The 13,902-nt window shown below is 37.2% G+C and overlaps 1 protein-coding gene across 1 annotated transcript in view; it reads left to right on the plus strand.

Moving 5' to 3' along the window:
- The window catches only part of LOC103803467 (dnaJ homolog subfamily C member 1-like), a gene marked incomplete at its 3' end in the record, with an annotated part of 29,512 nt that extends 21,848 nt beyond the window's left edge, over positions 1-7,664 (plus strand). Inside the window, exon 8 of the mRNA XM_009076024.1 lies at positions 7,498-7,664. Within this exon, the coding sequence (XP_009074272.1) occupies positions 7,498-7,664 (167 nt within the window). The remainder of the gene's footprint in view (positions 1-7,497) is intronic.
- Positions 7,665-13,902: the final 6,238 nt, after the last annotated feature.

Genomic DNA, 13,902 nt, shown 5'->3' on the forward strand with positions numbered 1-13,902 from the left:
TGTAGGCGAACTAAAACCAGAGAAGGGTACTGGAGGAGGAAAATATAATTTGCAAAAATGGGAAAGAGGGGACAGTATTGAGATGTCATTAAGGTGCTATATTTGGTAAGGAGTGTGAAAAAGTAATGTCTTGGTAAGTCAATATTATGCACAGTTTTGATTTATTTTTCTGGCACTTTTGCAATGTTTCTTATCACTTTTCAGTCCGAACTAAAACCAGAGAAGGGTACTGGAGGAGGAAAATATAATTTGCAAAAATGGGAAAGAGGGGACAGTATTGAGATGTCATTAAGGTGCTATATTTGGTAAGGAGTGTGAAAAAGTAATGTCTTGGTAAGTCAATATTATGCACAGTTTTGATTTATTTTTCTGGCACTTTTGCAATGTTTCTTATCACTTTTCAGTCCATTCAAAACTGTCATTGCTGCTTTAATAAAATATAGCAACTTTACCTTACAAAAATATAGCAACTTACAATACAACCTTATGTTTCTAGGAAATGTGAGTTTGTGTGGAATTACAGATAATTGTGTGGGTTAGGTACAAAAGCAGAAATGGTTTGCCTTACGTTTTCTGATGCGTTTTTCACAATTAGGTACCAGAGCACAAAATTTACTTTTAAATGGAAGCATTTTAATTAATAAACTTTCTTTCAACTTCTCCCTCTCCTGTAGTGTCACATGTATGTGATCCCTGCAGCAGGGAATGGTTCTTTAACAATAGATTCTGTTCTTCATAGTCAGGGTGTGTTAAATAGAGTGTGGATTAGCTGAACCGAAGAGTCATTAAATGAAGATGACTTAGGCATATAGTGTCAGGACAGATGACTCTGACAGTTTTTAAATTTAAATTGCAAGGATTGAGTAGCTATCAGGACAAATTTTAGCAGCTCTGAAGCTATTTTTGCATGAAGTACTTCTTTCAACCATGCCCATTTTGGGGGGAAACACATCTAGTTTTCTTTCTTTGTACCTAGCCTTGGCAGTTCTCTTACTTTCCATTCTTCTTCGTGTTGTTTTCCCTGACTTTCAATATGAAGACTTAAATTTATTTTTAAAATATGCCTTTTAAAAGAACTAGTACCTGCCAGATATTGCAGGTGAACTCTTCACTGGCATCCCAGTTACTCAATATATTTGCATTGTAAATCCAGAGTTCTTGCCCTGATGTACAAGGCATTTGGAACAATCTATTTCAAGAAACTAGTTTGCTTCTAGTTATAAACCATGTTGAATAATATGTAGTTTTTTGGGGCATTTTCCTTACTCCCATCATTCAAGTACAAGGTTATGAGCCCTATGACTGCCTTTCTGTGTTGGGCCCTTATGATGGTAGCTGTAGTGCTATTTGTGTCTCTCCATAGGGCCTTATAGCAGGGCACAACACTTACCTGAGTGCCTTCCACCAAACATCCTGAGTGGTAGTGAAACCTTTCATACATTTGGTTAGGCTTGATTGTTCTCCCTTTCCAGACAGCTTGGAATACAGAATTCTGCTTGGGTTTTTTATTGTTTCATGAAACCTAGGGATAGGAGACATCATTAGATCATTTAGTATGTGTTTATTTCAGACCCTTACAGGCAAAAGTCACTGAAAAATACTGATTCTTCTGGCTTGTTGTGTTTGACTTGGACGAGGGATAGACTTGAGCTTTGTGCTTCTTTTTATGCAAGATATGATATTGATCAGAAAGCCTTGAGATGCCTTCTGTTCTTCATGCTTTGTTCAGACAAATAATTTTACTATTACATAGTTATACCTGAATTTCAGTATGGGTTTCTCTAGCTGTAGCTTTCAGTTGTCCATTACTAGCATTTGTCTGTGTTTAAAATGTTTTATTTATCTGCAGGTTTTCTTAATATAAAGCATTTCTTTAGCCCTTAATTTCTGTGGATCTTTTGTACTCTAGTTTTCCAGTGTAGCTGTAAGTCTTAGGGGTTGTATTTAGTATAAAGTTTGTCATCTTCTGATTATAAAATCATGTTTCTTCTGTTACTATTGTTCTGTTGACAGAACCACAGGTTACCTTAGTTCCCATTTCTCTGATAGCTCATTTCAGATAGCTTGCCCACTGTAACTGCAAGCCCTTGTATCCAAGGTTCCTTGCACACTGTTCCTTGTAAGTGCAGGTATGGCACAAGGCCCTTAACTGTCATTTTCAACAATGCTTTTGATTTCGTTGGTCTCACAGTACCAGCCAGTCCATGTTCCTATTTCTTCTTGTGCTTTCCTCTTCACTGTAAACTATTTCGACCAAATTTCTGGAATTGAGTACTATACTGAATGTGGCTTTCCTTTTACTTCCAAATAATTGACAAATATCCTGGATAATTGTGTTTAGTATTAATCCCTGCCAAAATGCAGTGTTGACATGTCTGCTCAGTAATGATTTGCTGACAGGCAGGTTCAGGGAAAATGAATTCATACAATGCATGTTTTTTTGGTCGATGTGGGTGTGAACGTTCTGATCACTTAATTGTTACCTCTGAAGCCTAATTATGGCAAACTATGTATCATCTGTTTCACTGATTGTTTTGGCAGGCCTGCTGAAAGGATTTTGAACTTGCAAGCTCATGTGCTTTTTTTCAATTGTTTCAACTAGGCTGTATGATGCCTCTCCCTACAAATCTTGCTTCAGATTTTATGGAAAATACTCCACTAACATGCAGTGTGTGAGGCTCATTTGAAAGTGGCGTACTTGTTTCATAATATGTTTGTTAGAAGGCAAATTAGCTCTCAAATATTGGAGCCTTGTTTCTAACCCTTTTGTGTTTTGGAAGAGTTGGAAATTTTGGGAAGGATAGATACTTAGAGAAAAAGATGGAAGACACCAAAAGCTACGGCTTGTGAGAAGCGTTTTGTAGCTGAGGATGCATTCATCTCCAAGCGTGTCTTTTGTCTGTTTGCTCAAAAATAAACTAGTTTGTAGGTCCCAGTACAGCTATGTGTCTGTCTCTTAACTTGTGATGCATTCATATAATTCCATTGACTTTATTATGAGTACAGAAATGTGTACTTTTTAAACATGTGTGTTTGCCCCATATTTACCTCAATACTGAGTAGAGTTTACTCTGGTTTTTTTAATAGACTGTCAGAACCTTAGTACATTTTTATCCAGACTTTTGTGTTCTTTGTGTTCTATCTGTGTTGCTGTATATGCAAGTGAATTTTTCTCTGTCATGTCTTAAACATGTTTTAATGCTGTAAATGCTTTGGTTGCCTTTCATAGTTACATAGGTAAGTGAACAGTGTTGAGAAAAGATCTCAGTGCAGTATCTTGCTGACTTGCCAAAAAGATGTTTGCTGTTTACCTCTGTGTGTGGTCATATTTCTTGCTTATCAATGCATGAGATATCAGGCAGTCTGTCCTTTGATTTTTCAAGACATCACCATTTTTTTTTACTATATTTTCCATGAATTCTTGTTCATGCTTAAGGCTTAGAAGCCTTAGAGGGAGCTACAGCTTGATATGTCATACTTTCTTTGCAGAAGTTCAGCACTTGTTTTTGGTTTATTTCTTTCTATATGAAGCAGATGTTTTTTCTGTGAAAAAAAAAATCTCCAAATTCTTTGTTGGCATCAACTAACATGTAAAATCAGTTTCTATTTTTCTGAAAACTCTAAAATACAAGACCTCTGATAGTTGTTATGGAAGAATCACCACTGTGTTATTACAAGGCACTCGATCCAAAAAGACTAACTGATTCCTCATCTGACAGCTGGTGTATCTTAAAGCAGCTAACCATTAGCCAAATTATTAATTCTGCCACTGATAAAATTTATGTATTCTGGTAAAGAACCTGATAGTTCTAAAGGTGAAGAATACTCATAGAAAATTAGTATCCTTGCAGTATGAATGCAGCAAATAATAAACCAAAACTTGTTCTGCTACAGGAGGACTACAGCTGTGTAAAAAGTCATGAACCATGTAAAATACTGATCATTTTACATTGGAGTGGTAGATATCAGTCAATTTCAATTGTGCTTATGATCTTGGATTCCATTTAGTTTCTTGCCTATTTTCTAATTCTATTTAATAAACTAGAAAAGTTACTACACTGTAATTTAGCAATTAAAGTACATAATATTCCCAGAAAATAGCAATGAGAGGAAGCTATTAATTTACTCTGTTAAGCTGGAAGTCAGGCTCTGTTTTTACCAAGATTGTTTTCTCCCCACTGCATGGAGTTGTATGAGCACCAGCAACTCTGGTCATGTTCAAGGTTTGCTGGATGTTGGTGCATGCATAGGGCATAGTGGTCTGACTGGGACTCCAGCAGGTTAGCAAAGAACTGAGAAGAACCTGTAAAATCCTTTTCTGTATGTTTTTCCTGTACTTCAGTCAGGTTTACGTGTAACAATATTAGAACAATATTTGAGACTGGAGGAGAAAAACTCATTTTAAAAGCCTGTTCTGTTTAGTGGATGGCCTAAACCCAACACTGTTAGAAGATGATGCTGAGTATTAAGGGAACACTTGTGTTTCAAAACTCTAAATCACAGCTGCAGTTGTCATTACTGTCAGCACGATCAAGCACATCCTTACTTTAGGTTTCGGTGGTGGCAGCTGCACCAACTTCCTGGCTGTCTGTCAAGCCTTAGCAGATACAGGATTCAGCTGTCTAGGCATCATCTACAGTTTGGAAAACCTGATCCATATTCTCATCAGGGGAAAGCACCAGGTCAGGTCGGAAGTGTCTTTTGGGCTGCCAGTTGAATTGCTGATAATGAAAAGATAACATGAAAGGGGAAGATTTTCTTTCTGGGTGTCTCCTGTGGACTTTTGTTGTTAGGGTGAAATAGTTTCAGTGATCTGTTTTGCTTTCTCTGTCTTCACCTGAAAGAGCAGCAGTGCTTGGCTGCCTTAAGTTGAGGCTTCATACATCTAAACATAACTTCTGAACTTCCTCCATCTAAAATCTTTTATGATGTTAACATTAAACCTCTTTTAAGTGCTTTCCCATTCTAAAAAGCAACTGTGGTACAACTGTTCTCAAGGGGTTATTTGGAGCCCTATGTAAAAGGTGCTGTGACTTCAATTCTACTTATTTTTTATTAATTCAGTATGACAGCCATTGCAGTATTTAAGGGATAGGCTGAACTCCTTCATCTTTTTGTATATGCATGGGAGACAGTAGAGATAAGGCTTTTTTAATGCTGGTTGAGTGCTTGTTTGAGGTTGTGCAGCCATCTTCTCTAGGTGGGATTTCTTGTTCCTTTGATAGCCAGCAAACAGCAGGATGTCTTATCTGTGTTAGGTCTTCCTCTGTCACTTAATTGCCCTGAGAAAGCCTAGATACTGTCTTTGATACCTCATTTTAAAGTGGGGTGCAATGTCTTCTGGAAATACTGTTGCAGATTTACTTCCAAAACTACACAAAGAGCCCAGATGTCCTATTTGCAGGCTGTGCTCATAGTTTTAAAACATTGGTTAGAAGCATACAGGTTTCAAGTATTTGCATATTTTGAGAGGGAAAATTAATAAACAGTAGCTGATGGGATGCCAATTGTCGAGGTGTGTCTCCACTGTTAAGTAATTCCAAGTGAACACACTTGGAAATGTGCTTAATAATTTTGAAGGATTGAAACACTGTGGTGAAAGTTGTCCTTTAAGTTAACTTCCTATAATATTTTTGCCCGTACATGTGTTTGCAGCTAAATAGCTGATGAAGCCATTCCTACTTATCCATGCAAGTCTTAACTCTGATTCCATAAGGTATTACACATGGCAGTTTTGGGCTAAAATGAGAAAATATTTAATATATGTGATTTGATTATAAAAATTACCTTATGAAATAGACAAAAAGAATTTTGCACCAGCATATTAACATCTGCAGAATGAGAAAAATGCTGGTGTCAACAATTTGGAGTTTTCACTTAGTTGTGTTTTTTTGGGAGTATCTGGCATTTCATCGTATTTCCTATGTGTCCTTACAGAAGGATGCTAAAAAAATTCCAAATACAAAGTTTTACATAATATTTCATTTACTGAGAGTAATTTGCCAAGCAAAGTTAGAGATTTTTCACAAAGACAGGTCTCTGAACAACATGCAATGAAACTGAACAATGAAAAGTTTAAAAGATTGCTAGTCATTCTGTGAAATTGCAACTATATGAATTTCCTGTTCATTTTGGACTTATGAAAGGTGCCATGAAACATTTCTTTCTCACTTCATTGTTTTCTCAAATGTTCAGTTCCTAGGAGTTTGTCGAGTCTTTGGAGTCTTTTCACTTGCTGTTTCTGCATGTATTCTATTGGGGAAAGAAATTCTGCATCAGAGTCTGTAGGAAAGAGTCCTCTGTCCTCTTTAGGAATCTTTTAAAGAAAGTTTCCATGAAAAACAGGCATTTCTCCTCTGAAGTATTAGAGCATGCTTGCAGAGGCAGATAAGCTGATCTTATGGTCCTCCTCTGTTAATAAGTGTCATCATTCTTTTCCTTGCCCACCACCTTTAAATTACTTGGATTTTTTCTGTTTGTTGGAGTGTAAAGAGCAATATTTTACTAGTTTAGTGAATTGAATTAGTTTAAGTGATTGAGTGACTGTTGAAGCACAATAGAAGAGAGAGGAGCACAAAAACATGCAGTGGAGAGTGGAAAGGTAGAGAGTCAGAGCACCTCCCTCTTTTGGTTGCACTGGGCTCTTAGATCCGGTCTTTCCAGTTTAGAAGACTCTAGTTATTGTGAATACAGCATATTTTTAGGAGGAAGAAAGCTAAAGAGTCCCACTGGGCATACCCGAGGTTTCTGGATGCTTCCTGAGTGTTCAAGCTTCTCTTTCTGCTCTTCATCCTCTTCTCTTTTCTGAAGTTCTGTCAATTTTCCATCTTAAATCTTTCTTTTGAGATCATCTTATATAACTGGGGTGGTTTCAGTTGCTGGGATTTAGGTTATTGTTCTTCCACCTTCCTATCCCCAAAGTTGGCTCCTCCCATTTAATACCGTTTGAAGGACAGAGCAGAAACCAGTGAACTGTGTAAGAAATGTGGTCCAACATTTAAATCTTGATACATGTCTAAGTGCTAGAACAGAGCTATGTGTAGTTGCACAAATCTGAGACTAGAGAAGCCATCTCTTGACTCAGAAGCTTTTATTCGGCATAGCTGACCATAAAGTAGTACAAAATTGTCTAAAACTCAGCAGTTTCTCTGAAGCTAGCTGCCCTTTCAAAATCCTGACAGCTCCCTATGCTTTCGCCTGTACTAATCTTCATTGCCAGGTGGTGTAGCAGTAACAAGAGCTAACTGTGATTTTGAGGAGCTCCTCTTTTGGCCCTCTAAAACATAGCTCAGAGGGGGCTAAGTGGGTGCATTGTCATTTACCTCTAATAAAACCAAAATTAGTATGCAAAACTGCGATTATCTTTTTAAAAAAGAAATTGAAGCCTCTTCCTCAGTGGAAATTTTATTGAGAGTTAAGGAACTAAACCTGCTTCTGAATTGCACTTCTCTGCAGTACTAGTAGCATTACTTTTTCTTCTTTTTAACTTTTGTATAGAGGAGAAGAAGCCTAAAGTCAAGAAACCAAAATCAGAATTCCCTGTATACACAGCTCTGGAATCAAATGCATATATACCATCATATGATCATGGAGCTTCAATTGAAGAGATTGAGGAACAGATGGATGATTGGTTGGGAGGCAGGAACAGAACACAAAAAAAGAAGGTAAGCTCAAAATCTTTCCTGTTGTTATATATTTTAAATGTTGATTCATATGCTTACCTCTTAGGAAAATGGAACACTGTGTGTATGCCACCTCCTTATTCATACAAAGCGAAATCTAGAGAAGTATTAATTGTCTGGCAGAAATATAACAGAAGAAATTATATCAATGTTCAGTGCAATTTGTGTAATGATATTGGAAATGCTGTAGTAGGATGTCATTGATTAAACTATATGAAAGCTCTCTATGGCTTCTAATATAAATACTCTTGTTCACTTGAAATTAGTAGAACATAATGCTGTCAAGTTATATGAGGCTTGGTTCTTTCTCTTAATTGTGGTTAACATTTTGCTTGCAAGAATAGATTCTTCTCTATTAAGAAAAAAGCAAAGGAAATAGAAGAAATCTTTGCTCCTTAATATGCAGGTGTAGTCTCTTTTGATTATGGAACTGCTTATGTACTTTGTGCATTTCATCTGAAGTATGGAAAAGTCCTAACAATTTGATTTAGGCCTATTGTTAAGGTTCTTTCTACTCAGAGATAAGGATTCTTAGTGGCAGTTAGAATAATTGTGCTCTGGTAAATTTTATTAAATCATACTGCCTTGAAAATGTGTAGTTTTCATCTTAGAACTGAGATGCACAGATGACATAAATGCTGTAAATTGGTCTCGTGACTTGGAAATCTGACTTCCTAGAAAGACAGATGAGAATAAGAGTGTTTGAAGTAGAGTTGGGTTGGTTTCATGCTTGACCTCCTAGATCCCCAAATGCACTTTCCCTCTGACAGAAATTGAGTTTGTCTTTGGATTTCCATGAAAATGAAGGAATTGTATAAGACTGGGCCTATTCCATCTATAAATTTGCACCTTCTACACAGAATATATAGAAGTTGTCTTCAGAGACACTGCTAAGTGAACAAGTTGTAGGTACACCCTTTCATCCTCAATGAAACTAACTTGGTTTGCTGCACTTAGAGCTGGAAGTTCAGTATTGCATTTCATCACTTTGATTTATGAGTGTCTTTTTTAAATTATGTTCTGTTACAAAAGGGGTTAACATTTTAGGGACAAGCAGGCAACTTGTAGGTGTACAGTCTGGGGAAAGTGTTTGACCTGAACAAACTGTGATGAGGTGTGCTTCCTTTCCTTGACAGCTAATATATTATCATGATGCAACGTTGGCATTTAATACAGTAGTGGAGAGAAACAGATTCATAAACTGAACAAAGAAATGGAGAATATATGTTACTGCCTCTCACAGACTGTAGGAGCCATTTATATGTTGTAATATGAGAATGTCTCTGTCATATGAGTTGTAATAAGCTCACTGGGAAAATGGTTGTACCACAAGTGGATTGTTCCTAACTGTCATTGGACACATTTTCCATTTTAGAAATATGTAGTTTCCTTCACATCATAGATGTGAACTGGGTCAGCATCCCTCTGGGGTTTTTTTTTCCTCTTCCATGGACATGAAATAAAGTGGTGTGTAACAGTCACCTCTTGATTCTGCTTGTCTTAGGAAAAAGTTACTCTTTCACAAATCATTTTGCCATCAGACTTTCTCTTGGGATAGTCAGTCTTCACTCATAAGGAAGCCTGTTAGCTTTTTTTTTTTCCCCTCTAGTCTTTCATGGTAGCTCAAGGATGTGGACTATGTACAGCCAACCAACCTTGCAAGCAGTTATCCTTGTGCTAGGATCAAAGTGGCTTGATAAAGTAGTATGTTACTTTGTCATCCCTCCAGGAATAAGAAATGGAGTTGCTGTCCCTCCTGTTGGTGTCCCAAGTGTAGATGATTGCAATTAATGTAATGCTGTTCATTGATGACTTTGCACTGTTGACATTTGTGCTCTAGAGGTGTCTGTAATCCATGGAGTAGTGTTTTGGAAGTGCTGTGCTGTGCAGAGTGTCCAGCTTGAAAAGTTTACATGATGTTCAGTTGTTAGGGCTGAAGTAATTCCCTGTGATTTTTTTATTATTATTTTTAAAAATTTCTGTTTCCATAGGATGTAAGTATAAAAGTAGATAACGAACAGGCTGTAGAGAAGAAAACAGCTTCCTCCTTAGGTATCATAAAATTATCTACCAAGGGAAGTAGAAAGAGGTTTTGAGTTATTTTCATAAGACTACATAGCTGGCTGAAAACATCTTTATAGCATATTAAAGTTATTCTTCTGTCCAAGTTGGAGAACACACTGAGTTTATGTCCACAAGGAGCTTGGGAGCTTGTCTTGCAGTGTTGTTACTCTCTGCTTAGAACTGAATGTTAAAGGAAGTTAAAGGGATACTTGGATAATATCAGTATTGCAGAACTGAGAGCTAACGTTCCTGCATGTTTCTGTAGCAGTGATCCATCCACCTTTGGAACTTTTTGTATAGTTTTGATCATTGCACTTTAGGGGGAAAAAAAAGAATAGTTAACAGAAATAGTAGATCAGCAATAAAAATTAATTTAGGGAATCATATTTGTGAGAGAAGGTTAAATTGGAGTTTTAGACTAGCAAAAGGGAAATTGTTGGGAAATAACTGGATGCAGTTTGGTTTCCAGTCCATTCTGGTTTTGTTTTAGGTAAAATAATAATTTTTTATTGCTTACTACTTTTCATAAGTTCAGAGAGCAAGAAATACTGAATTTGGTTTACAGCCAGGGTGCTTAAATTCAGATTTGGGAGCACATGTAGGGGGAGGTGCATAACTGGAGCATGTTACCTAGACCATTTTCAAAACCTTTCCATCTATCCTGTTTTTAAACTCCATCTGTTGGAAATGGTGCAAGCAGACTCTACGGTATTTGAGAGCATGGCAGTGCAGTAATGGGACTCTAGAGGGATTTTTTTTCTGTATAGGAAATCATGTACTTATCTAGGACTAAATTACGTATTCATATTGCCCTGTTTATACTGTTCATGCAAACTGAGTATGAATGTGAACCTGAGAGGAATTACTAGAAGCTCATTCTCATGCTGATCCAACAAAATTCTTCAAAGCAAGTACTAAAAGAGTTTCTTTCTAAAATAATTTTTGTTTTGTCACTGAATGTTTGTGCTCTGTTTCTGAGAGGGAGAAGATCTGCAAGAGGCGATAAGTAGCTTAATTTACTTAACTTGAGCTTCTAATTTTTTTTTTCCTTTGCTGCTAAAAAGTGACTGGTAAATGTGTTCTGTGTATGCTTGTTAGGAATCAAGAGAAATTTAGAGGGAATGGACTTCCTTCTAGGTGTCTTATTTTGTGGTCTGAATATGTTGTTAAGCCACTATTGCAGTACTTAGTAGCCATTTAACCCTTTACTTTCCTGTTGAGCAACCTATTACGTGGAGCTGGAAGAAAGAAAAGCAACTTATTAGAGGACCTATTTTGTTACATCTGATCTCATTCTGTCATTTCTGCAAATATTCATGGAAGAATATATGTGTTCACTGTTTTTGGAATCATTCTATTGATGAATCATTTCTCTCCCAGTGGGATTTCTCTCATATTCTTCTGATTTCATTTTATGTGATTTGTAACTCACATCGTTTTCATGAGAGTTCATTGTTTATGTGAATAATATTGTTGTTGGATGAAAATCTTGGCCCTTGAGAAATCAATGGGAGATTTATCATTGTCTTCAGTGGGACCAGGATTATAATTCCTTTTGGTTTACAGATTCCTCATCTTCTCCACTGGAATCTCCTTCATTCCATGTCATTATTTGACTCATTCATCTCTGAAGATAGAGTTCCAAGTTCTGCCTCAATGAGGGGTGAATACTTTTGACCTTTTGATATTTCCTTGCTCTGTAAAGGGAAGATAAAGGTGGAGAAAGACAGTGCCTGATCCCTTCCAGCTGGACCAGATGTATGGATATAAAATTATGTTTCTCATTATTTTTGTTTTTCATGTTATCCTGCGGCACTTCTTGGCATTTGGGTGTTTTTGATATTGCTGGAGGACCTGGCTTGATTTTACTAAAGCAGGAGTAGTAAAAACTATTTTTGTGCACAGAACTCGGGGAGCTTAGGTAACATACATCTCCAGCATTTGCTATGCTTTTTACCTTTAAATTAGGATTATTAAAAATACCGTGAAACAAAAACATAAGTAAGAATTGTTTTTACACAGTTTATTGGTGGGTGCTGGAAATGTGGTAGTTACCCTTTTTTCCCTAAATGTCTGACTGTAGGTCCTGATCATCTGGTACTGAACTCTTTTATGGTTAAACTGCAGTTTGTGTTTTTATTTTTCTCAGCCTGGGCCATCAAAGCACTCTGAAACAGAGATAGGATATTGATAACTGTGTGAGCTTTTTAGTCATTAAGGTTTTATTTGAAAGCTGGCTGTGGAACAACAGTTTAAAATAACATTAAATGTACAAAAGGGATCTCTCTGCTTTATAACATTAAAAGACAAAATGCTATACAAATGCTGAATTTGTATTTTGTTAGTTTCAAATGTATAGATTTGATAATTAAATCTTGGTCATTTTAGAATCTTGCACGTTTCGTAATTGCCAGCTAGTCTGCCACCTGCTCTCTTCTGCCTTGAATCTTCCCACATCTGTGCTGCTTTGAAATCTGAGTATGCTTTTTCCTTAGTAGCAAATAATGTGGTGCCTGTTCTAATCAGACGTCGTATGACGGATTACCTGAATACAGTTTCCAGGCTTTTAAAAAATGTTAATTTCTTAAGCAAGCAGTTTGTGTCTTAGCAGGATTAAGGTGCTGTGCAAACCAGATGTTTAAATAAATTGGTCTTTGAGGGGAAGGGTTATTCTGTTTTAGTGTGCTGCCTTGGGTCGTGTAGTTTTGAAATAACTTTCTAAGCAATGGAAGAAATAGGGTATTTGAAAAGAGCGTCTATATTCTAATGTTCTTTTATTCTTGGGACAGGTATAAGTAAGCAACAATCAGTCCAGGATTCCTCATGGCATCCTGCTACTGTGCCTCAACCCTGACCCAGAGGGATTGCTGTGGGTCGAGAAAGTAAATCACTCTGTGTGCCCATTGAATTTAAGGTTCTATATTGAGGCTGCCAGCAACCATACCTGTTAGTGTCAGTTATGAAGCTATTCACTAGGAGCTAGTCTAAGCTCATAATACATTTTAACCTGAGCACCAAATTCTCATCAAATGGTGATGACTTTGAGTCACTATTGATCTGGGCCATATTGAATTTAGTAACCCTGAGGTGAAAAATCTCAGTATTCTATTACCAAACTCTTAAAAATGTTGTGTCACTGAAATGATGCTTCATTTAAAAAAAAAAGAAGTATATGTGTGTGTATATATATATATGTGTATATGCATTAGAGTGTTACTGAAAGTGTAAGTCAGAAGGGTCCAGGCTTTCTTGAGATTTATTATACTTTGTGTCACTGCAAATGTTATACACTCAGCCTGAGCAGAATATTGGGTTTTGCATGTTAAAATAGCTCTACAGTTTATGTCCTATAGGCAACTCCTACAGTTAACATATTTATATTAGAGTTATTACTGTTAATTAATAACTATACACATACTTTAAAAAGTAAGTGTTTAAGTCTGTCTATATAATATACTTGGGCTCCTGCCTGAGGTCAGCAAACAGATAGGGAATAATGTAGACATTTTTCTTCTGTGCAGAAGAATGCCAGTGATAAAATATTGATAACGGGTAGAAAGATAGAATTGTTTAGGTTGAAAAAGGCCTCTAAGATCATCAAGTCCAACCATTAACCAACCATTAACCCAGTACCACCATGTTCACCACTAAACCGTGTCCACATGCCTGTTGTACACTTTCAAGGATGGCGATTCCACCACTTCCCTGGACAGCCCGTTCCAATGCTTGACCAGCCTTTCAGTGGAGAAACTTTTCCTGCTATCAAATCTAAACATCCCCTGATGCAACTTGAGGGCATTTCCTCTTGTCCTGTCACTTGTTACCTAGGAAAAGAGACTGACGCCCCATGTCACTGAACCCTCCTTTTAGGTAGTTACAGAAAGAGAGTGATAAAGTCCCCTGAGCCTCCTTTTTCCAGGCTAAACACCCCCAGCTCCCTCAGCTGCTCTTCAGTAGAGTTGAGCTCCAGACCCTTCACAAGCTCTGTTGCCCTTCTCTGATCATGTTGCAGCACCTCAGTGTCCTTCTAGTAGTGAGGGGCTCAGAACTGAACCCAGTACTCAAGGTGTGCCCTCACCAGTGCTGAGTACAGGGGAACAATCACCACCCTAACCCTGTTGACCACACCATTTCTGATCCAAGCCAGGATGCCATT

This window comes from Acanthisitta chloris, unplaced genomic scaffold, assembly GCF_000695815.1.
Source record: "Acanthisitta chloris isolate BGI_N310 unplaced genomic scaffold, ASM69581v1 scaffold44335, whole genome shotgun sequence".
NCBI lineage: Eukaryota > Metazoa > Chordata > Aves > Passeriformes > Acanthisittidae > Acanthisitta > Acanthisitta chloris.